General features: G+C 45.3%; 1 protein-coding gene across 2 annotated transcripts in view; it reads left to right on the top strand.

The window, feature by feature from the left end:
• The first annotated feature begins 20 nt into the window (after positions 1-20).
• Positions 21-24305, top strand: part of VCL (vinculin) — a 106340-nt gene continuing 82055 nt past the window's right edge. The window contains exon 1 of one of the 2 annotated variants that reach the window (XM_034435401.3): positions 21-516. In XM_034435401.3, coding sequence (XP_034291292.1) covers positions 349-516 — 168 coding nt within the window. In that variant the 5' untranslated portion in view covers positions 21-348. The remainder of the gene's footprint in view (positions 517-24305) is intronic. The other variant, XM_034435399.3, reaches the window with a different exon arrangement.

The following is a 24305-nucleotide window of genomic DNA, read 5'->3' as shown; positions in this document are numbered from 1 at the left end:
GGCAGGGCTCGCGGTCAGTCATTGGAGGAGACGCGGCAAGAGAAAGTGGGGGGGGGGCGTGGCGTCGGTCCGCGGCTGCGGAAGGTTTGCGGAGCGGAGGGGCCGAACCGGGCGAAGCCGAGGTTTTTTTTCTTTTTTTTTATTTTTGAGGGGGGCGGGTGGGGGGAAGTCCCGGCGCGGCTGCAGCTCCCGACAAGCCCTTGGCTGCGGCTCCGTCGCCCAAAGTCCGCGGGGCTTCCCAACCCACCAAGCGTTCGGTCCCGGGCTTGAGCCGTCGGAAGTTTTTTTTTTTTTTTTGCCCGCTTTTCTTTGGCTCCGCTGAGGCGAGGCGGCTTCTTTCCCGCAGCCATGCCGGTCTTCCACACCCGCACGATCGAGAGCATCCTGGAGCCGGTGGCCCAGCAGATCTCCCACCTGGTCATCATGCACGAGGAGGGCGAGGTGGACGGCAAGGCCATCCCGGACCTCACCGCCCCGGTGGCCGCCGTGCAAGCCGCCGTCAGCAACCTGGTCCGGGTGAGCGGAGGGGGCGAGGCGGGGGGGGGGAGGACGCCGCCTTCTCGGCCAAGCTGCCTTGGGCTGGGGGCTCGGGGCCCCGCTCTGGGGGTTGCTTTTGCAATGACTGAGGGGGCGGTTCGGAGGAGGCAGTTGGGGTTATGCGGCTTTGCAACCGCGAGCGAAGTCCCGGCTAAACTTCTTGCTTCGACCCCCCCCCCGCCCCTCTCCAGCCCGGAGCAGGCCATTTCTCGGGAAAGCCGGCTCCTTCCTTCCCCTTCTTCCTTCTTTTCTTCCTTCACTTTCTTCCCCTCCTTCCTTTCTTCCTTCCTTTCCTCCTTTTCTTCCCCTCCTTCCTTTCTTCCTCTTCTTCCTTCTTTCCTTCCTTTCTTCCCCTCCTTCCTTTCTTTCTCCTTTCTTTCTTCCTCTTCTTCCTTCTTTCTTTCCTTCCTTTCTTTCTTTCTTCCCCTCCTTTCTTTCTTCCTCTTCTTCCTTCTTTCCTTCCTTTCCTTTCTTTCCCTCCTTCCTTCCTTTCCTTTCTTTCCCTCCTTCTTCCTTCCTTTCCTTCCTTTCTTCCCTTCCCTTCCTTCCTCTCCTTTCTTTCTTCCTCTTCTTCCTTCTTTCCTTCCTTTCTTCCCCTCCTTCCTTTCTTCCTTCCTTTCCTTCTTTCCTTCCTTTCCTTTCTTTCCCTCCTTCCTTCCTTTCCTTTCTTTCCCTCCTTCTTCCTTCCTTTCCTTCCTTTCTTCCCTTTCCTTCCTTCCTCTCCTTTCTTTCTTCCTCTTCTTCCTTCTTTCCTTCCTTTCTTCCCCTCCTTCCTTTCTTCCTCTTCTTCCTTCTTTCCTTCCTTTCCTTTCTTTCCCTCCTTTTTCCTTCCTTCCTTTCCTTTCTTTCCCTCCTTCTTCCTTCCTTTCCTTCCTTTCTTCCCTTCCCTTCCTTCCTCTCCTTTTTTTCTTCCTCTTCTTCCTTCTTTCCTTCCTTTCTTCCTTTCTTCCCATCCTTCCTTTCTTCCCCTCCTTCTTCCTTCCTTTCCTTCCTTCCCCTCCTTTTTCCTTCCTTCCTTTCCTCGCTTCCTTCCTTCCCCTCCTTTCTTTCTTCCTCTTCTTCCTTCTTTCCTTCCTTTCTTCCCATTCTTCCTTTCTTCCCCTCCTTCCTTCCTTCCTTCTTTTTCCTTCCTTCCTTCTTCCTTCTCTCCCCCCCACCTCCCCCAGCCCAGGGGAGAAGTAGCTGCTTCTGGAACTTCCTGACAAGTTTCCTTGCTTGCTTTTCTCCTCAAAATGCCTTCCGGTGACTGGCCAAGCTCTCCTGCCCCGGGAACTCCCCAGGGAGTCGCCTTCTTTGCTTTCTTCAAGGAATGAGTAAAACCGGATCATTTCCCCCACCCACCCCCGCTTGTAAAACCCTCCTGATCCGACATGGGTGGATTTGACTTCCAAGGAAGAGCCTTCAAGGCTGCCTCCGACATGAGGATGGGCTGCTTCCAGGGGACATTGCCTTAACTCTTAACTCAAGGGTCTCCAACCTTGGCAACTTTAAGACGTGTGGACTTCAACTCCTAGAATTCCTCAGCCAGCAACACTGGCTGAGGAATTCTGGGAGTTGAAGTCTACACGTCTTAAAGTTGCCAAGGTTGGAGACCCCTGCACTTAACTCATTGCCATGAGCCTTCTCTTCCCACAATATCCAGGTTGCCTTTTGATTTAACAGATTAACAGAGTTGGAAGGAACCTTATAGGTCATCTAGTCCAACCCCCTCGCCTAAGAAGAAGCTCCTCCTGGGTTTCTCTTATTCTTCCTCCCCGCAAATCTTAGTGTCCCTTGGGCTTCCCCAGCTCTATTCCGCTGCTCTGTCATAAGCAGGGGGGGTTTCCTGAGTTCCTGGGGTGGGTCTTTTGGCCTCTTTGCGGATGGCCAAGGCCCTGTCCCACATCGCAGGGACGGTTTGTTGGATCTTAAGAGACTCTGCCTGGGATGCCAAGTAATGAAAAGTAAAAGAGGCCTCTTGGAGTGTTGGGGAAAAGTCAGGCCTTCTTGGAATTAACTCCGCTCCCACTGATCCCAGTTACCTGCCGGTGCATTTTTTCCCCCATCAGCAGCACAAAATGGTTTTACGACTGTCTTTGTGTGAGCGAAGAGTAGAGGCCCATCCTGGCTGGGGAATTCTGGGAATTGAGGTCTAGATCAGGGGTCAGCAACCTGCAGCTCTGGAGCCGCATGTGGCTCTTTCACCCCTCTGCTGCGGCTCCCTGTCACTCAAAATATACATCACAACCGCCAATGTGCGACACCCACCGGCACGCAATTTATTGAGCTTTTCAACCCCCGGTAGGCCAACCATGGATAAATCCAAGAAAAGAAAAGTTCCAGAAGAAAACAGAACGTTTAATTCAACTACATAAGCTAGTTTTGGGGACGCTCAAGAAACAGTCAGGCACGGGAAGGGTTTTGTGGCTCCCCGTGTTTGTTTTATTTCCTGTGGGAAACTGGTCCAAATGGCTCTTTGAGTGTTTAAGGTTGCAGACCTCTGGTCTAGACATTCTGGACCTAAAGTTGAGAACCCTTGGTGTAGAGTAGGAGTGTCAAACGCAGGGCCTGCGGGCCGGATGCATCACACACTGGCCATGCCCATCCCTGGTTTAGTGAAGGGAAAAAGTTGTGATACGTCACATGATGACGACGGGACGATGGGATAACCCCTAGTGTGAGAGAATAAGGATGATGGAGATTCACAGGCAAAAAAAGGGCAAAGCATTTTGAAACTCCAGAAGATTCTGTTATTATAGCCAGTTTCAGTAAAAGTAATTGTAACCTTCCTGGGGAGTAGATTTCCTGGTATGGTCTGCCTGGTGGGGGACTAAGCAGCTTCATGTGCAAATGTTTTTTTCAGTGTCTCAAACTTGGTCTGAGAATTCCTATTGATCCAAGCACTCCCTCAGTTCGATCCTGTGTTAGTCTTCCCCAACCTCCATTTTTCCTTTCCCAACTTTCGGAAAACTCATTTATGTTTATAAAAACAACTTCTAGGGTTAATTTCCCTCTTTCTAGGAATTTTTTTCACCTCACCAATTTTGACTCTTGCATTAGATATTCATCTAATTTCTAACTTTCCTAATTTCTATTTCAACTGTTTTCTTCAAAGGGTTTTCTCCCCCTCTGATTTACCATCACTCGTTTAAAAAAGAAAAGAAAAGAAAAGAAAGAAATTAAGATAAAAAAAAAAGGCTTTTCTTCCCAGCTTCTGAATTACTCTGTTGCCTGCTAAAAAGATCCAGAAACAGCCCAGGGCCAGATGATGTAATTAATATAATGTCACAATAAGCAGGAACAGTTACAAATGAAGGGTGCAGTGCAACATTTTCCTCTGGGCTGAATACATTTCAGTCTGCAAAGGGAGTGACTGAAGGCATCTCTTTTCCTGCTTGGTCCCCCATTAACCCCTCTTCTTGCACCCCACTTTCTGACTGCTGCTTGCAAATGAAAACAAACTGCCTTGGGGAGCTCTGCAGGACTTGTTCTCTTATGTTATGCTCCCAAGTAGCTACTCTTGACCTGAGTTTCTGCTCTTAGATATTTCCTCCTCCTTGAGCAGATAGAAGTGGCTCAAGAATCAGACCGCTGCAAAAAGTACAGATACTCCTCGACATATAGCCACAAATATTTGAGCCCACAATATTTCCCTTGTGGAGCAAGATAGATGTTAAGTAGGGTGGATAAAAAATCTATGATTTTTTTAAAAAAATAAAAAAAATGGATTTTTTTATTTAAATCGGATTTTTTAAAATTATTATTAAATTTATTTTAATCAAATGCTTTTGGAGTAAAAAAAATATATCTAAAGATAGTTTTCTATTTAAGATACATTAATTATTTACTTTATTCAGCATGAAATGGAGCTTCGTTATCTAGCATGAGGCTGTATATTCTGCAAGATTGGGACTGACAGTGAGTCAACAGCCGGTCAGAGGAGGAGCTGCTGCGGGACAGAGACGACAGTTGCTCTTTAAAAATTATGATTCAAATCCAGTTGATTTTATAATCAAGCCTTTTTACTAGTGATTTAAATCATGGTTTAAATCGTGATGTAAATTGACTTGATTTAAATCAAATCCACCCTGCTGTTAAGTGAATTTTGCTCCATTTTATGACTTTCGTTGGCACTTTTGTTAAGTGAACCTGTAGTTATTAAGTTAGTAACCTGGTTGCTAAGTGAATCTGGCTTCCCCATTGTTTTATCAGGAGGTCCCAAAAGAGGATCACATGTCCCCGGGACATGGCAACCATCATAAACGCATGCCAGTTGACAAACATCCAGATTTTGATCATGTGACATTGGGGATGTTGCTACAGTCTTTAAGTGTGAAAAAGAATCATTGAGTCACTTTTTTTCAGTGCCTTTGTAATTTCATACGGTCACTAAACAAATCATTGCAAGTTGAGGACTCCCTGTATCTCCAAATATATCTTCTCTTCTCCTTTGCTACCAGAAGCTAAACCAGAAATTGACCATGATTTGTGGTCCAGCATTCTCCAGTCACACATTTTGAGAGCCACAGCCTGACCAGATGATTCCTTAATGACCTGTCAAAGGGGACTATTTCTGAAGTGCCAATTTTAGGGCTTGGCTTGTTTTCCGTCTCAAAATGGCAGAACTCGCGATCCATTTTCTGTCGCCACATTTAGAAAACTGCTTATAGCTTTTGAGCTAGAGTTTGCCGATCCCTGAACTCTTCAGATTTTTCTCAGCCGGTTATTTTTATTTGGTCTTAGTTTGTCCCAAGGAGCGGGACAAACTAAACATGTGTGGCCTTCTAACTCTTCTCTATTTAGCCAGCTTTATCTCAAAAGGGTTTTGTGTTCTCCACAGGAATTCGGTAAGATGTTCATCAAAAGCGTTCCCATTTTATGAAACCCCAACAACCTTCAGCCCAGTCCAGCTAGCAGATATTTTTAACCAGTGTCCATTTTAGGATAGCTCTTGTAGAGGGAGTGAACTGGCAATATCTGGAGGTTAAAAATAAATTATAAGGGAGTTTCCTACTCTTTTTTTTGTTCGAAAAGTCAAACAAAGATTTTAATTGACCCAAGGCTATGAATTTGGCTGTTGACAAAATTCTAATAATTTCCTTGTCTGCACCCTTGTATTGCCTTAATCTGCTTTTATATCAGTTGCGTCTCGATGCTAGTTATGGTTTCTGCCTCTGTATCACACAGCAGTTTTGTCAATTATGTGATCACTGTCGTGTTTTATGAAATAAGTCGTCTTTGATCTATGTCAGCTCAAGGGCATATTTGGGAGCTTATTATGGAAACGCTCACAAAATGGCTTCCATGATTTGGTGTGGCTGGTTCCCACAGACAGAAGCCGGAAGATAAATGAAGCTCTGGGTTTCAAGCCAATTGTTTTTCCTAAATTTTCATTTTTCTAAGTTTTATTTGGTTCTATTTCTTTCCAGTATTGCTTCTATGGCCAGAAGTTTTGTTGCAAATCTGCTTTGACGTTTGGCAGATCTGTTGAAACAGTAAAAACACGTATTGTTACATTACTCCTTTTATGCTGACACATAGTGATAATTTCACATTTCAATACGTTTCGTTTTGACCAGTTTTAATTTACTGTATTTGTTTTCAGGTATACGTGACCTTATTTGTTTATTGTTACACATATAAAATGGATGAATTGATAGGTCCAGTTAATTTTATGATTTACACTTCTTTGTATTGATGTAGACTATTTTATCTTAAGATTTTCTTCCTTTTTCATGAAGCTGATATTTTCCTTTTCAGCGTGTTTTCTTTTCTTTTTTCTTTTTGTTTAAATTAAACCATATAAAAATAGAGCTTGATAGACAACAAAGGTTTAGGATTTTCATCCTTTGCACATTGTTGATACTTTTGATGTAATATGAATCCTGAATGAATGAACTGGAGTTTCCTCTTGCAAGAGGTTGGTTACCCTGTTGCTGGCTACTGCTATGGATGTTCATTTTTAGTTCAATGTTGGCTTTTCACCATGGATTTTTTGGCAGTGTCTGCCTTTTGAGTTGTGATTGGTTCCTGGTGACTGCATGGACTAATCTTTGTTGTTTTCTCAGCAAGATTTTGCCATTGCCTTCTTCCTAGGGCTGAGAAAGGGTGACTGGCCCAACGTCACTCAACCAGCTTTGGGTCTAAGGCAGGACTAGAACTCAGGGTCTCCTGGCTTCTATCTTAGTGTTCTGCCCCAGCTATGGACCCCAAAGAACGCAGCACACACAAAGTCTGTACAAACCTTAGTTTACTAAATTAAATCAGTCTTTTTCAAACAAAGACGTTAATTAACTTTCTTAACAGCCTACTAGAATCTAAAGAATAAATAATCGTAATCTTACTATGGTTGTCAGAAAGCCCAGAAGCAATTTGCAGGAAACTGATAAGAGAATTAAGATCCAGACGCGAAGGAGAGTGAACGAAGTTGTTCCCTGCAAATTGCATTAGTCATCGTCCTTCCTTAAATAGGCTAAGGGAGTGGCCAATTAACCCCAAGCCTTACTCTCGAGGAGACCTCCTCCTGAGGAGCCACTCCTGCCTTTTGGCAGCTCTGCGCGCCCGTGCATCGAGAAGAGGGTCCTCCTCTTCTTCCTCTTCACTTATGGGAGCTTCTGGAGGTTCTGAAGGCCCTGGCTGAATCCCCTCCTCTGGCACCACATCTTCTCCAGCCTCCTCATTGTCTGAGTCGAGTGCCAGCTGCACAGGCTGCTGTCACAGCATCACACCAGCCTCCTCGCTGTCCGAATCAGCTACTAGCTGCACAGGCTGCTGACGGGCCACAACACGTAGTGCCTTAACCACTATATATCAAACTGGCTTTCACTATGGAAACAAACATCAGTGCTAATCTCTCAAAAATTCTGAAGTTTCCTCCCATAATCCAGAATTTTAAACTGCAAAAACAATCAGTCTTTAATTTCTGAGAAATAGCTATATCAAGATATGGGGTTCCCTCTCCTCCCCTTCTCTTCTCGTCCCTTCCCTTCCTATTCCTATTCTTTAACCATGGATTTTCCAGTCCAGATTAGCATTTTTAAGTGAGGACTACTTGTATATCTGCCGTTTGGGACAACCATGACCTGGATGACTGAGAATCTCCATAGACATACATCTGTCATGATTTCACTGGGTTGCTTTAAGCGTGCCAAGAGTGGGCAGCCTTCCATCAGCTAATGAAGTTTTCTGTAATGGAGTGCAGGGATGGCCTTGAGGAACGAGGGGAAGAGATGCTGCCTAGAAAATCATCAGACAAGAGAGGGAGGAGGCCCCAATGCCTTAACAGTCAGACAAAGAAACTTTTAGGATGGACCCACCCTAAGCAATCAGAATCAGGTTAAATGTAGTGGTGGGAAATTTGCAAGACTCTGTTAATGCAGCCCTACAATTAAGTAACTCATCTAGTCATATTTCCTCTCTGGTTTAATTGGGAGGGCTGACATTACCCTCAGGGTTTTCCCAAATTTTTCTGCATGAAATACTTCGGTGCCCTGTGTGTATACCTATTCTTTTTTATTTTAAAGTAAGCCCTAACATGCATTCCAGGTAGTCCTTGAATTAGGACAGTAATTGGGACTAGAATTTCTATCGCTAAGCAAGTCATCTGTAAAGCATGATGTCACATGACCACATTAATTAGCAAATGGGAATCCTGGCGGCCCATGACGTCACTCTTTTAGACCCGTTGTAACTTCGAACAGTCACTAAACGAACTGTTGTTAAGTCGAGGATTATCTGTATAGAAACCCATTCCCTCCTGACTTGAGGGAAGCTTCACTGAATGAGAAGGTTTGAATGGTTTGTTAAACCACAAACCTATTAATCAGGGTGGATTTGATTTAAATCGAGTTGATTTAAATCACAATTTAAATCATGATTTAAATCACAATTTAAATCATGATTTAAATCACTAGTAAAAAGGCTTGATTTAAATCATAATTTTTAAAGAGCAACTGTCATCTCTGCTATTCCTTTGACCCACTGTTGACTCCCCGATAGTCCCAGTGTTGCAGAATATACAGCCTCATGCTACATAACTAAGCTCCATTTCATGCTGAATAAACTAAATTATTTATGTATCTTAAATAGAAAACTAACTTACGATAGATTTTTACCCCAAAAGTTTTTTATTAAATTTGATAAAAATAAAAAAAATCCGATTTAAATAAAAAAAATCTGATTTAAATAAAAAAAATCTGTTTTTTTTTATTTTTTAAAAAAATCATTGATTTTTATCCACCCTGCTATTAATCATATTTCAATTACTGTGTAATATGAACTCAGCTAGTGTAACAAGTTGTCCACTCTGTAAATCAGGGGTGTCAAAATCGATTTCACTGAGGGCCGCATCAGAGTTGTGTTTGACAACCTCAGAAGGCCGGGGTGGGCGTGGCCAACTCGATGTCATTCGTGTCAGGGGCGCCTGTGGTGGCCCAAGCACTCTGCCAACTGCAACGGCCTCCTGCAACCCTCTGCCAGTGCGGCCCTCCCGAGCTCCATTTTCACTGGCAGAGGCACCCTGGGCCAGTCCTTCGCTGTTTTCAGGGCGGCCCCACAGGTCAGATCTAAGCATCCTGTGGGCTGGATCTTGCCTGCTTGCCTTGAATTTGACACCCCTTAGTTCAGTGGTGAAATCCAATTTTTTTTACTACCGGTTCTGTGGGTGTGGCTTGGTGGGTGTGGCTTGGTGGGCATGGCAGGGGAAGGATACTGCAAAATCTCCATTCCCTCTCCACTCCTGGGGGAAGGATATTGCAAAATATCCATTTCCACCCTACTCTGGGGCCAGTCAGAGGTGGTATTTGCCGGTCTTCTGGACTACTCAAAATTTCCGCTACCGGTTCTCCAGAACCTGTCAGAGCCTGCTGGATTTTACCCCTGCCTTAGTTCCATGCTTGTCATTTAAGGATGCTAGTGCTTGGCAACCACATGTTATATATTCTGAGCAATCCTAGTTTTGGACATACTAGGATGGCTGTCTGTTTTTTCTTCTTCTGTGATGCTACTGGCCATATATGTAGTCCTCAATTTACAACAGTTCATTTAGTGACCATTCAAAGTTACAACAGCACTGGAAAAAAATGGGATTTATGACCCATTTTTCACGCTCGCAACCATTGCCGTATCGTGATCACATGATCAAAATTCATAGGATTAGCCATTGGTTCACATTTATGACACTTGCAACGTCCTGGGGTTGTGTGATCTCCTTTTGCGACCTTCTGACAAGCATAGTCAGAGGGGAAGCCAGATTCTCTTAACAACTGTGTTGCTAATTTAAGAACTGCAGTGAATTCACTAACAACAGTAGTAAGAAAGGTGGAAAAGTGGGGCAAAATTCTGCTTCACTAATGTCTCACTTAGCGAGAGAGCTTTTGGGCTCAATTGTGGTCGTAAATCGAGGACTACCTGTACATGGAGGCAGATGACCGAGAGAAAAAAACCATATCTCGCCCTCTGGTGGCGCTTAGGACATGTCTCCCACAAAGAGTGGATTTAAGTAGTCTAAACTAAGAGGAAGGAAGCTTCATTTGTTTCCTTTAATTGTTTAGCTGCAGCAAGGGGGAAATACAGTCTATGGAAGAAGTGGAAGAAGACTTCCTTGAAGATTGGCCAACAGGAAATCACCTTAGAGCAGGGGTGTCAAACTCACGGCCCGTGTCAGGGTTCTGACGGATGCCGTAATTAAATCATGAGCCTCGAGCCAAGCTTCAAAAGAAATCCAGTTATTTATTAGGAGCTTCATGTTGGCACGTTCCCAAGTGAAGCCAGCTCTAACCCTACATAATATACACCCCAATTATGACCCTGTTTCCACCCCTTCCCCCAGGGTGTCTCATCAATCACATTCTCCAATGGGTTCAGGTTGTAGAGATCACTCCCCTCGGCTGCTGTAGGTAACCCTGGTATACAGCCTTGAGAGAGATAAGTATGGAATGTGCATCTGTCTTTGGCTGCCATGCGGTTTCACCAGTTTCCCATCCCCCCTGGCCTATGGCAACTTGACAGCAGGCCAGGGACGCTTTGCAAGTTGACATTCCAGGGGCCAGATCTGGGCTGCGGGATGCTTAGATCTGGCCCGTGGGGCCACCCTGGAAACTGCAAATGACCAGCCCATGGTGCATCTGCCAGCGAAAACGGAGCTCGGGAGGGCCATGTGCAGCCCTCCCAAGCTCCATTTTCACTGGCAGAGGGTTGCAGGAGGCTGTCACAGCTGAAAATGGAGCTTGGGAGCCCGTTTTCGCTGGCAGAGTACTGGGGCCGCCACAGGTGCCTCGGACATCACCCTGGTTTACTGGCCTCCCAAATTCAAACACAACCCTGATGCGGCCCTCAATGAAATCGAGTTTGACACCCCTGCTTTAGAGTTATGCTCCTAAAGTCTTCTGGAGCCATCGGATTTGTTGGCTTGCCAAAATACAGTACAGCCTTGGCTTGGTTACCGATGTCTTACATCTGCAGAGAAATACGAGGTTTTCCGCTCATCTGGTTGACTCATCTAATAGGCAGATGGACCAAGATGGAGATAACTATGGTCCTGCCCTGGCCTTCTTAATCACTTTGCTGAGTGAAGATGTCATGGACGGCATCCAATTTTCCCATTAACAATTATGACCTTCCCCTGCCGTGTATTCCTGGATATATTTTTTTTTTTTTTCAACCTGACTCCATTTGATAGCGAAGGCTGGCTTCCGTTCAGCCTCACAGCTGTAGATGGCACAGAACTGATCTCAGACAGCAAGCTTGACCTTAAATTGGGTTCAATCCAAAGCCAACCAAAGAGGCTGTTTATGAAGATTTTGCAAGGGTGGATCTTCAATCTTTCTTTGCTCTTGTACAAGTTTCCAGGATGACGGTAAACTTGCATGTAACTGCCCTTAAAACACCCTAGAATAGAATGAATGAGCTGGAAGGGACCTTGGAGGTCTTCTAGTCCAGCCCCCTGCGCAAGCAGGAGAACCTATATTATTTCAGATAAGTGGCCATCCAGTCTCTTCTTAAAAGCCTCCAGTGATGGAGCATCCACAACTTCTGAAGGCAAGCCGTCCCACTGGTTAATTGTCCTCACTGTTAGGAAGTTTCTGCTTAATTCCAGGTTGCTTCTCTCCTTGATTAGTTTCCAACCATTGTTTCTTGTCCTGCCCTCTGGTGATTTAGAGCAGGGGTCTCCAACCTTTGCAACTTTAAGACTTGTGGACTTCAGCTCCCAGAGTTCCTCAGCCAGCTTTGCTGGCTGAGGAACTCTGGGAGTTGAAGTCCACAAGTCTTAAAGTTGCAAAGGTTGGAGACCCCTGCTTTAGAGCAGTGGTCACCAACTGGTGGTCCGCGAGGAAATTTTGGTGGTTTGCAGAAAAATTATTTGCATTTTTTATATTGCACTAAATCAGGAGTCCTGGATACGTGCAATAAACACTTGTGTTACTGCAGAGATTCTTCCCCTTTGGGGTCTTTTTGTGTGGGTTGGAGGGGGGCAGAAATTCTGACTTGGGGTCTTCTTCAGCTTCCTGGTGTGGGGCTTTGGGCGAAGGCTGGAGGGAAGCGCCACCGGTGGCGAAGAGCAGGACGGCCTTGTTCCAGTGGGACTGCATGATGGCCTGGAACCAGTTGACCATCTCAGCCCACTGAGCCTCCAGGTGCCGGTACCTGGTCTTGCACTCCCGCAGGTCTTCCCTCTGTTTGGAAAGCCTATGCTCGTAGTCCTCAGTGAGGTGCTTCTGCTGAGCCTCCTTCTTGGTCAGATCCAATTTGAACTGAGCCAGCCGTTTTGCAAACTCTTTCTCATGGTGGCTGCTTAGCTCCAGCAACTTCTTCCTGTTGGGGCCCTAAAGAGCCTGGGAAGACAGACGAGAAGGGGCTGGGAAGGGAGGGGTGAGTAGGGGCCGGCGAGGCGCCCCTCAATGTGAGTGACATTGAGTTGACCACACCCACCCAGTCACATGACCACCTAGCCACACCCATCCAACTGGTCATTAGTCAGATCATATTAGCAATCCATAGGATTTAAAATTATGAATTTTGTGGTCCCTGAGGTCCGAAAGATTGGTGACCCCTGCTTTAGAGAATAAGTTGACCCCTTCTTCTTTGAGGCAGCCCCTCAAGTACCCTGATCTATCTTTGGTTCTCCTGTGGATGCTGTCACTGAAGAAATTTCTGAAATGCTTTGGGGGTTTCAGATGAAGTTCTGACACTTTTATGGAAACATTCATTAGAAGAAGGGTTGGGGGAATCTGGCGACCGTCATTTGGAAAAGTCCAGCTTTTGTGACACTTAACAAAATATTGCACACACTTGGTAAACTAAGGCGGAGGCTTTTTGTGTTGCCAACCTCTGGAAGACTGGCCACTATTTTGATTTTGTGCAAATTGTGCTTTGTGACGGACTCACTTGCCTGTCTTGTGTCACGGTTCTTATAGTTTGGTATGTGCAACCAAAAAATATGGGGCCATTTTGGAGCTTGGGTGTGATGACAAATGTAGAACTGAAATTAAAATGTCTACATGGTTTAAAAGGGAGATGCCACCCTCATTGACTGTTTGGTTCTGCCTTCAAGTCAGTCATTATATTTGCTGTTTAATTACAGGTATCCCTCAACCACTGCTGAGGAAACGTCATAAAATTGGTCGTGGTCACATATGATGATCCACGTAACAACTGGCATGACTTATGACCGTAATTCTGGGCTCAATTATGGTCAAAAATTGAGGGTTTGCAATTTTACAGATAACCACAGGGATTGAGTCGAAAGTGGCAAATAGGCCTGCATCTATCATTGTCTAGCTGGCTTAGGTTTTTTCAGACAGGGGCCTCACTAAATTGCCATCATGGAACCCAAATTATTTTAAATATCTCATTAATTTTTCTGACTACGTTAGCCTCTCAAACGGGGTTGAAGGGAATTTTCCATCCATGGATACTCCTGCAAAGAAGAGATTCTGTTCATATTGGGGGTAGGGGGTGTGGGGAGAGGGAGATTGCCTTCATGCAGGTTTCGTTAAGCCAGGGGTCAGCAACTGGTGGCTCTGGAGCCGCATGTGGCTCTTTCATCCCTCTGCTGCGGCTCCCTTTTGTTGGTTGCCTCCACAATCGATAGGGCTTTCGGTTAGGACAGGTAGAGGAAAAAGGATGCTGTGCTAGGAGGAGACTCTATGGTGGGGGAACTGACTTCCGGTCAGCAGAGGAAAAAGGACACCACGCTAGGAGGAGACTATGATGGGGGACTTCCGGTTGGCTCCAGAATTGAACGGTGGCTTCCGGTTAGGACTTTTGTGGCTCCTTGAGTGTTTAAGGTTGTCGATCCTTGCGTTAAGCCAAGGGCTGGAATGTGGACTGATTTTTTAATTGCAGTAAAATTGACCTCAGAAGGAAAAATGTTCCCTGCTTTCCTTTGATCTGGACAAAGAAAGCGATATTTGTGATCTCTCTGCAAATATTCATTCATCTGAAAACATGAACTTGTGAGATTTTTCCAAATGGAGGACCCTTTGTGTGGGATGCAAACAGTTGGGTTCACTTCTGAGGTCCAATAAGTTGATTCTTGGGTAGTAAAATGAATGGCAGAAGCCCAGATCTCTCTTGGGAATATGCCTTTGGGTGACAAGATTATTGGGGGTACAGGAAGAGGGACTTCTTTATCATCTTGGTTGCTCTTTTCTATTTTTTCTCATTAACATTTTTATTGAGTTATAAAGTAATGTAAAATACGAAGTACAAAATAAATAGGAAAGCCATGGGGTGGAAAAGGGGAAGGAGACTTGAGGAAAGGTAAGAAAAAAGAAAAGAAAAACAAAGCATTGACTTCCGACCAGTGGTAGGTTTCAAAATTTTTTACTACCGGTTCGGTGGGTGTGGCTTCGTGGGCGTGGCTTGATGGGTATGGCAGGAGAAGGTTACTGCAAAATCCCCATTTCCTCCCAATCAGCTGGGACTCAGGAGGCAGAGAATAGATGGGGGCGGGACCAGTCAGAGATGGTATTTACCGGTTCTCTGAATACTCAAAATTTCCGCTACCAGTTCTCCAGAATTGGTCAGAACCTGCTGAAACTCACCTCTGCTTCCAACTCTCTCTGCTCCAGTAAAATAAGGCATTAACATCAGATCACAAGTTATTTCTAAAAAGATCTGTCAATCCAATCTGTAAAACCCAAAGTCAAAGTTTCATTCTTTTCCACCTCAAACATGAAGTTCAGAAGTGGTCTCCACGTGGAAACAAAAGTACTCATATTCTTTTCTTTTATCAAAGTGGTCAATTTTGCCATTTCAGCCATCTCCATCAACTTCTGCAACCATTCGTCCATGGTAGGAATCGAAGTGTCCTTCCATTTTTGTGCATACAATAATCTTGCTGCTGTCAACATATATAGCAACAAAGTTCCAAATTTTTTCTCTAGTTCATTTTCCATTAAACCTTTTCCATTAAACTTTTCCAAAAGAAAAAGTTCTGGTTGCATTTTTATCTCCATTTTTAAGATTTTTTTCCTATTAAAATATGAACCATACTCCAGATTTTTTTTTTCTTTATGACATGTCCACCATACATGATAAAAGTTCCCTTCTTTACTTTTACACTTCCAGCATTCCAACATTCATTTGGTTGCTCTTTTCTAAATTCTTTCTAGGGCCTTAGCATTGTTTTTGCATTGTGGTGACCAGAACCGGACACAGTCCTCCCAGTGTGGCCTTGCTAGTTATTTTTGTATACTTCTCCCCCCTCCACATTATTTATGTCCTTATGTACATAGTTTACGTGACTTATGTCATATTTACCCTGTTTCCCCCAAAATAAGACATCCCCTGATAATAAGCCCAATCGGGCTTTTGAGCGCATGCGCTAAAATAAGCCTCCCTCCCCAAAATTAAGCCCTCCACGAAAATATTTAAATGCAAAGCTGGAAATCAGGTAAGACGGCAAGAGCCCCATCCTGCTCCACGTGCCCCAAAATAATAAGACCTCCCACGAAAATAAGGTCAAGTGCTTATTTCGGCCCCCACAAAAAAATATAAGACAGGGTCTTATTTATGGGGAAACACGGTATGTATATAAGCAATGTACATTAATTATGTATTTATATACTCCCCCCCCCTTCCTAACTGATGAGGACATGACTTGAAGTCAGGAAATAAGAAAGAAATGATTTCACTGATTTGAAATTAGCCCAGTAAGCGAAACTGGCAGCATACTGGGTTGAAAAAGCAGTTTGTGGTATTTGTGGTGGATAACTTGTTCCCCTTCAGAAGTAGTTGTGGCAAGCAGTTGTGGGAAGTAGAGCATCTGTTTTTAGAATTACTTCTAGGGGTATCAAACTCGCGGTGCTACTTTGTCGTCATGTGACGTATTGTGACTTCTCCCCCCCTTTGCTAAACCAGGGCTGTGCGTGGCCAGCACAGGACGTATCTAGCCCGAGGGTCGTGAGTTTGACATCAATATTCTAGATGGTTGTTTTCTGGGGCAAAGTTCTTGCATTGATATGATTTTTGAGATAGAGTAGAATAGAATAACAGAGTTGGAAGGGACCTTGGAGGTCTTCTAGTCCAACCCCCTGCTCAGGCAGGAAGCCCTATACCAGGGATGGCTAACCTTTTTGCCGTTGCGTGCCAGGAGGAGGGGGTGGGGGGGTGTCATGCACGGGCGTGCACAGACCCATAATTCTATGCACCCTGCCCCCACGATTGTGTGCATGACACCCCCCCACACACACACGCTGCCCCTGCTCCTGGCACGCAATGGCCCAGTAGGCCCGTTTTTTGGAGGCCAAATATGTCCTATTTGCAGCCTCCGGAGGGCCTCTGGGGGGTGGGGAAGGCCATTTTCGCCCTCCCCAGACTCCTAGAAAGGCTCTGGAGCCTGGGGACAGAAAAAAACAGTCCTTCCGGTCCTACCAGAACTTGGCAAATGGGCTGTTTCCATCCTTTGGAGGGTCTTCAGGGTGGTGGGGAAGGCTGTTTTCGCCCTCCCCAGACTCCTAGAAAGGCTCTGGAGCCTGGGGACAGAAAAAAATGGGCCTCCCCCCCCAGAGGCCCTCTGGAGGCAGGAAACAACCTGTTTCCCTACTTCTGGTGGGCCCAGAAGGCCCGAAAATCAGCTGGCTGGTGCACACATGCGCGCTGGAGCTGAGCTCACATGCTCACCACAATGGCTATGCATACCATCTGTGGCACATGTGCCATAGGTCCGCCATCACAGCCCTATACCATTTCAGACAAATGGTTGTCCAGTCTCTTCTTAAAAACTTCCAGTGTTGGAGAAGTCACAGCTTCTGGAGGCAAGTTGTTCCACTGGTTAATTGATGTCTGGAAAGTTTGTGAGAATTGGCTATGTGGCCAGATGCAGGAGATGGATTTCTGCTGATGACTCATGTGATGTTCCTAGGCATACTATATAATTTTATGGGGCATAATCTTGTGCTTCACTACAATTGCCAAGTGAGTAACCCTCTTGAAGGGATTACGTATTCTAACTTGATTCTTTCTAAGAGCTGATTTAAAATTGCGTCCATCTTTTATAGGCCTTTCTATAGCAGCTGTCCTTCTCTTCAGAATGATTAAAATGACCGAGAACTTGACTTTGGCTTTTCTGAAATAGGTGATTCTTTTACTGAGTTATCTTTATTATCCTCGTACAGATAATTTTATTGAAAGGGACGTCTATAGCTTTTCGTACCGAAAAACTCTGAAGTAGCAGTTTCGCTTGGCTTAATGGTAGGACTGGCCTTGGGAGGACCATGCCATGTTTGTGAAGTGAAGGGAGCAGAAATGTCTGTTCTTTTAGCTTGGCCTCACTTCGAAGGGTTTTGGGGATCTTGAGATCTTCAACATCTTGCAGAATTAGCATCCCAGTAACTATGTGGACAATAGGAAATCCCTTCTTCCTGGGTGTTCTGTCCTCAACCCCACGCACACACACCAACAGACGTTCAAACCAGCTGGCAAAATCCTTTTCCTTATGATAACGGAACTTGGCAACAACCTAGTGGCTGCCTGCCAAAAGTTTATTATTTACAAAGAGAAGAGATAACTTCTCCCCACTTCTAATACATCAAAGGAAAGCAGTTCAATAATTACGGAATTAAATCAAGTCCAGAGATACTTCCAGCAAAGTCTTAAAGCAAAAGTCCGGCAATGCAGAATGGCGTGGAAGCTTTCAGCTTTGTTCGTCACAAGGTTTGACTGGCCACCACGCTCCCTTTTATATCCTGTGGGGTGTGGTCCAGTGACTCAGCCTAATCTCGGGCACGCCCTTTCTTCTGTTGCACGCGCTTATCTCTGCGACGCTGGCGTGGGTCCAGCCAAGACTTATTACCCTCATCACTGTCCATCTGTGGACAGTGCGTGGATGTGCTGCGTGGACGTGCTTGGCCCCGGCCCTATCTCTTGCTCTTCGGCGGACACCGAAGGCATTGCCAGAGAGGAGGGTCCTGGAGAGGGAGGCCTTGCCAACTCCTCTCCTTCACTCTCGGAGTCCTCTCCTGCTGATGACACAGGCTCAGGTAACGGAGCCACAAGACTGGGTTAGTTTACCCCTCAAACGCAAACTTTCATATACCATATTTTTTAGACTATAAGATGCACCGGACTATAAGATGCACCGGACTATAAGATGCACCTAATTTTTGGGGAGGAAAACAAGAAAAAAAAATGCCTCTGCCTTCCAGCTATTTGCCTCCTTGCAGCAAACAGCAAACAGCCTGGGCAGCTGCAGCAGAGCCTGATTTAGCATGAGCAGCTGATTGGTGGTTAGATCTGCCTCCTGGAATACCGCTGAGCAACTGTTCCAGGCTGTGGGGATCACCACCACCCATCGCCACCGTTGTCACCTATCCCCTCTGCCTGGAACGGGCCGAAAATGGTGTGTGCGGAGCAGCGGTGAAATCCATGTGCCTTAGCTACCAGTTCAGGAACGGGAGTGTGTGGGAGCACACACGCACTACATGCATGCGAGCCTCTTCTGTGCATGTGCAGAAGGTAAAAAAATGGGACGTAATGACATCCCGGTGGGTGGGCAAAGCCTCCCGCCCGCTACCGGTTTGGCGAGCCAGATAGAACTGGGTGGATTTCACCGCTGGTGCAGGGGCCGAAAATGGGGCGTGCGGAGGCGGTGATGGGCGGTGGCGATCCCCGCAGCCTGGAACAGCTGATCGGTGGTGCTCCGAGAGGCAGATCCAACCGCCAATCAGCTGCTTGTGCTAAATCAGGCTGTGCTGAAGCTGACAAGGCTGTTTGCTGCATGGAGGCAAATTGCTGGGAGGCAGAGCAAGGTTTTTTTTTTCTTGTTTTCCTCCCCAAAAGTTAGATGCATTTTATAGTCTGGAGCATCTTATAGTCTGAAAAATACTTTCTTTTTCCTTCCCCTCTTTCCTTCTTTTTCCTTCCTTGCTCTCTTCCCATCTTTTTTTTTTGTCCTTCCCTTTTTCCTTTCCTGTCCCTTCTTGGATGCTCAAATGCAGTTTTCTTTTGCTTTTAGTTTGTTTTGTTAGCCCTCTGCCAGGGAAAACGGAACCTGGAGGGCCCATGTGTGGCCGCCCAGGGCCCGTTTTCAGCAGCGACGGCCTCCTGCAGCCCTCTGGCGGCATCATTTTTGCTAACGGAGGGCTGCAGGAGGCCGAAAATGGAACCTGAGAGGGCTGTGTGTGGCCCTCCTGAGCTCTGTTTTCACTGGCAGAGGCACCACGGGCCAGTCTGCTGTTTCCAGGGTGGCACTGTGGACCAGAACTAAGCACCCTGCGGGCCTCATCCAGCACTCAGACCCTGAGTTTGATAACCCTGATGTAAAAGTTTTATATCTTTCTTTTTTCTTTGTCCCGCCTTTTACGTTTTTTCCAGTATCACGGAATCTGAGAGCACTTTTTCTGACGTTATTCAAAGGCAATGCCAGGCTGGAAGGGTGCTGCCAGCCTCCTCTTTGACTTTTTGCCATCTTGGGCTACCACGGCTGGTCCTACAATGTGCCCAAAGTGCTGGAAGGCATCTTGGCTAAAAGGTGCATCAACATAGAAATAAATGCGCCCTTTCAAAAGTCAGCAGGTCCTCAGAGCTGCTCCTGCTTCAGAAGTAACATTTACAGCATCTCATCTTTGCCAGTTTTCAGATTCTCTCGACTTCATCTGAAGTGTGAGCTAAGTGTCTGGAGATGTTGCAGCTGTTCTTTTGATTCACTGCTCGGTTTCTTCTTGGGACCAGATCCTGCTCTCTTGCCCTGATGAATGGGCTGCAGTAAATTTTGAGTGTGACTCTACGCATCTCTTCCTCCTTTGCAGAACGGTCCCATTCAGCTCAGCCGAAGCCAATGGAGCTCTGTTCCACGAAACAGTACGCATCTTTGTTCTTTAGAACAGCAAATCTTGGCAAAAGGCAGGAAGAGCCCAGCATCCTTTCCAAGGATTCGCTTTTAAAGATCTGCATGAGAATATTTTTGGTCACTATTAACAGATGTGCTGACTGTTTAAGATTTCTTTCTTTCTTTCTTTCTTTCTTTCTTTCTTTCTTTCTTTCTTTCTTTCTTTCTTTCTTTCTTTCTTTCTTTCTTTCTTTCTTTCTTTCTTTCTTTCTTTCTTTCTTCCTTCCTTCCTTCCTTCCTTCCTTCCTTCCTTCCTTTCTTTCCTACCTCTCTTATCTCTTCTTCCTTCCTTCCCACCCACCTTCCCTTCCCTTCCCTTCCTTCCTTCCTTCTTTCTTTCCTACCTCCCTACCTCTTCTTCCTTCCTTCCTTCCTTCCTTCCTTCCTTCCTTCCTTCCTTCCTTCCTTCCTTCCTTCCTTCCTTCCTTCCTTCCTTCCTTCCTTCTCTCCCATCAATCACATACTCAGCTCATGCAATATGAACTGTTATGAAAAGTAAGGATTGGATTTTAGCATTCTTCAAGTGACGATTTTCTAAATATTGGTAAAACGCAAAATGATTTTCTTTACGTTTTTATAGACACAAACAATTTGTAAAAAAAAAATACAAGTGTTTTGCAAATGTTCGGATAGCAGCTAAGTGGATGTTTTTTCTCAGGATTGTTTTGGAAGTTTTTTGTTTTTTGTTTTTTTTTACAAATAATAAGCTGTCTGCAGTTTTGTTGTGGCACTTTCATCCTTGTTAGTAAAAAGTTAACACTGCTATTCAGCTCTTCCTTTGGTGGAGCACAATATATTCAAGATGGCTATTCTGGTAACACAGAGCCAGATGTCCCATCTATTTCAGGAAGCAGAATATAAATTGGAGAGTCAAAAGCTCATTCTTTGCTGGTCAAAGGCTGACTTAAGTTCATTTCGTTGAATTGTTTCCCCAAAGCATCTCTGCATACTTGGGTCTCGAAACTGTTTTTTCCCCTTAACAACCATATACCCCATTCATCAAACAGCCCTTGTACAAGATGCAGCATCTTAAATGAGACTGGAAATGGCCCTTTGGTAGAAGGAGCAGCAGCATCAAGCTGGCCTTAGTTTCTTGAAACTCCCCCTTGATTTTTGCTCTAAAATTCAATTCCTTAATTTTTGAGACACGAGCAGATTGTGCAGGTGGATTTTTTTTTAACTGTGGTTGCTCTTGCGGGAAGATGAAAACCATTAACATAAATGATGACAATGGGCTGGAAAGCAGATTGCATACTAATGTGATCCCTCCACACAGTTTATTTTTAGCAACAGACCCAGAATGAAAGAAAGAAAGGAAGGAAGAAGGGCAAAAATATATTGCGTCGAGTGATACAGTCCTACAAAATGTGCACATATGCAATTCAAAATGCCAATATCTATTCCAGGTGCCTCCCAACAGCAATAGAGCAGAATTTGGGCCCCCTTTCTAGAGATATCCGAGGATGAGTTTGCTAATAGAGAGCAGAACATTCTGTTCATCTGACCCATCGGGCTATTGTTAAATCAGGGCTCCGAATTGAACAGGACGGGCAATACTCGTGATCGACTCGGGGTCCCCAGCCAATCCAGGAAGACTGGACTGATCTGGCAAAGCTGTGACGTGGTTTGCATAAGCACAATCCATTTTCTGGATGTTCTTGCTGCTGTGTTGTTGTGTAATTTTAGAACCATAAGCTGCTCAGAGTTACTTGGTTGAGTTGGGCAGTCTTAGTAAATAGTTTGATAGTGTTGTGGGAATTAGTTGTTTAGCAGAGTGATGGCTTTCAGGGAAAAACTGTCCTTGTGTCTAGTTGTTCTGGTGTGCAGTGCCCTATAGTGTCGTTTTGAGGGTAGGAGTTGAAACAATTTATGTCCAGGATGTGAGGGGTCTGTAGCAGAGGTGGGTTTCAGCAGGTTCTGACCAGTTCTGGAGAACCAGTAGCAGAAATTTTGAGTAGTTCAGAGAATCAGTAAATAACACCTCTGACTGGCCCCGTCCCCATCTATTCTCTGCCTCCTGAGTCCCAGCTGATCGGGAGGAAATGGGGATTTTGCAGTAACTTTCCTCTGGAGTGGGGAGGGAATGGAGATTTTACAGTATCCTTCCCCTGCCATGCCCACCAGGCCACACACACAGAACCAGTAGTAAAATTTTTTGAATCCCACTACTGGTCTTTAGATATTTTCCCAGCCCTCTTTTTGACTCATGCGGTATACAGGTCCTCAATGGAAGGCAGGTTGGTAGCCATTGTTTTTTTCTGCAGTTCTAATTATCCTCTGAAGTCTGTGTCTGTCTTGTTGGGTTGCAGAGCCAAACCAGACAGTTATAGAGGTGCAGATGAAAGATTCAATCATTCCTCTGTAGAATTGAATCAGCAGTTCCTATTAGATTAGGAAACAGTAATGATGTTTTTCCAGTTGTCAGACTGGAAGAAATTGTGCTGCCATTTGAAAGCAAAATTACATCTTGTATTTTAACATTCCTCCAATTATAAATGGTCTGAACCTATTTCCCCATCATTTTTCAATATTCTCACTGCAGGTATGATTTTCTTTTCATTCGTTTTTCCTAAATCCCAACGTGCCATTTGTTTTAACTTTGCTATTCGGCATCGTACCCCTATTCCCCCTTCCCATGTCTAGAAAAATCCCCTCATAGCAGTCTCTCACCTTCTCCTAAATAATTTTTCACTTTCAGTTCTAGTCATTTTACTGGAGGCTCTTTGTTTAGCCCAGGGGTGCCCAACTTGATTTCATTGAAGGCCGTATCAGGGTTGTATTTGACCTCAGTGTGTGTGTGTGTGTGTGGAGTGGGCGTGGCCAGGGTGGGTGTGGCCAGCTTGACGTCACTCGTGTCAGGGGCGCCTATGGTAGCCCGCGGTGTCTCTTCCAGTGAAAACAGGCTCCTGAGCTTCGTTTTTGGCTGCGGCAGCCTCTTGCAACCCTCTGTCAGTGAAAACGAAGGTCGGGAAGGTTGCCTCCTGAGCTCCGTTTTCGGCTGTGATGGCCTCCTGCAACATTCTGTCAGCGAAAACGGAGCTCGGGAGGGCCACATGTGGACCTCCCAAGCTCTGTTTTCACTGGCAGATGCACCACGGGCCGGTCCTTCACTGGTCCTTCTACTTGTGTTGGGGCCTGTGGTGGCTTGAGCGCTCTGCCAGTGAAAATGGGCTCCTCAGCTCTGTTTTTGCCTGTGACGGCCTCCTGCAACCCTCTGCAGCCCTTCTGAGCTCCGTTTTCATTGGCAGAGGGTTGCAGGAGGCCGTCACAGCTGAAAACAGAGCTGGGGAGCCTGTTTTCACTGGCAGAGACACTGTGGGCCGGTCCTTTGCTGTTTCCAGATTGGCCCCATGGGCCAGATCTAAACACCCTGTGGGCCGCATCCAGCCCTCAGGCCTTGAGTTTGACACCCCTGGTTTAGCCCTTTTCATACTGAGAAAAAGTGTTCATGTCTATCAAAACCGCTCTGTATTTTTTTCCTATCACATTCAATCTTAAAAGTATCTTTTTGTCTACCATATGTTACTGTGTGATTCTTTTCTTTTGTTTTTCTTTTTTGGACAATTTTTCAGTCTCTTCCTGTCATCCACCTCTTTTGCGGTAATTGTTTTCAATAGTCGTGATATTTCTCCTCTGAAGTCCTTCTTTGTTTTTCCTATTATAAGACCTGAACGTCCCTTTCTTGATTTGCAGTTTTGTTACAGTTAGGCTGCATAGGTAGTCCTCGATTTACAACCGTAATTGAGCCCAGAATTTTAGTTGTAGGTTGCGATGGTCATTAAGCAGGTTATATGACTGCGCCTGATTTTGCAACCTTTTTCTGTGGCAGTCAGTAAGTGAATGCAGTGGTCATTAAGCAAACCTACATCCCCCAATGGTTGCTTTTTTGCCATGGTGGCGCTGTGGTTAGAATGCAGTATTGCAGACTGACTCTGCTGCCAGCAGTTCAATCCTGACTGGTTCCAGATTGACTCAGTCTTCTATCCTTCCGAAGTCGGTAAAATGAGGACCCAGATTGTTGGGGGCAACAGGCTGACTCTGTAAACCGCTTCGAGAGGGCTGTAAAGCACTGTGAAGCGGCATATAAGTCTAAGTGCTGTTGCTATTGACTCAGCCTTCCATCCTTAGAGAGGGGTATAAAGCACTGTGAAGCAGTATAGAGATATCTCAGTGCTATTGCTATTGCTGGAAAGCAGAAGTAAATGATGGAAGCCGGGAAAAAAAAAAAGCCAAAAATCATAGTCATGAGACTGCAGGATGATTCAAACAGCCATAAATGAGAGCTGGTTGCCAAGCATCCAAAAATGTGATTATATGATTGTGTGTGACTGTGTAGGTGGGTTCGGACTCCCTTCCAAGTCTGCTATTCTGTATTCTACATTCTATACTGTGTGGTCATCAGAATTTTGAAATTGGACTTCAGGTACCTCTGAGGAGTTCCATCACAACTTTGAACTAA

The sequence above is a fragment of the Pantherophis guttatus genome, chromosome 6 (assembly GCF_059756535.1).
Source record: "Pantherophis guttatus breed Tessera chromosome 6, ASM5975653v1, whole genome shotgun sequence".
Lineage (NCBI taxonomy): Eukaryota > Metazoa > Chordata > Lepidosauria > Squamata > Colubridae > Pantherophis > Pantherophis guttatus.
This window is presented reverse-complemented; position numbering and strand designations above follow the sequence as displayed.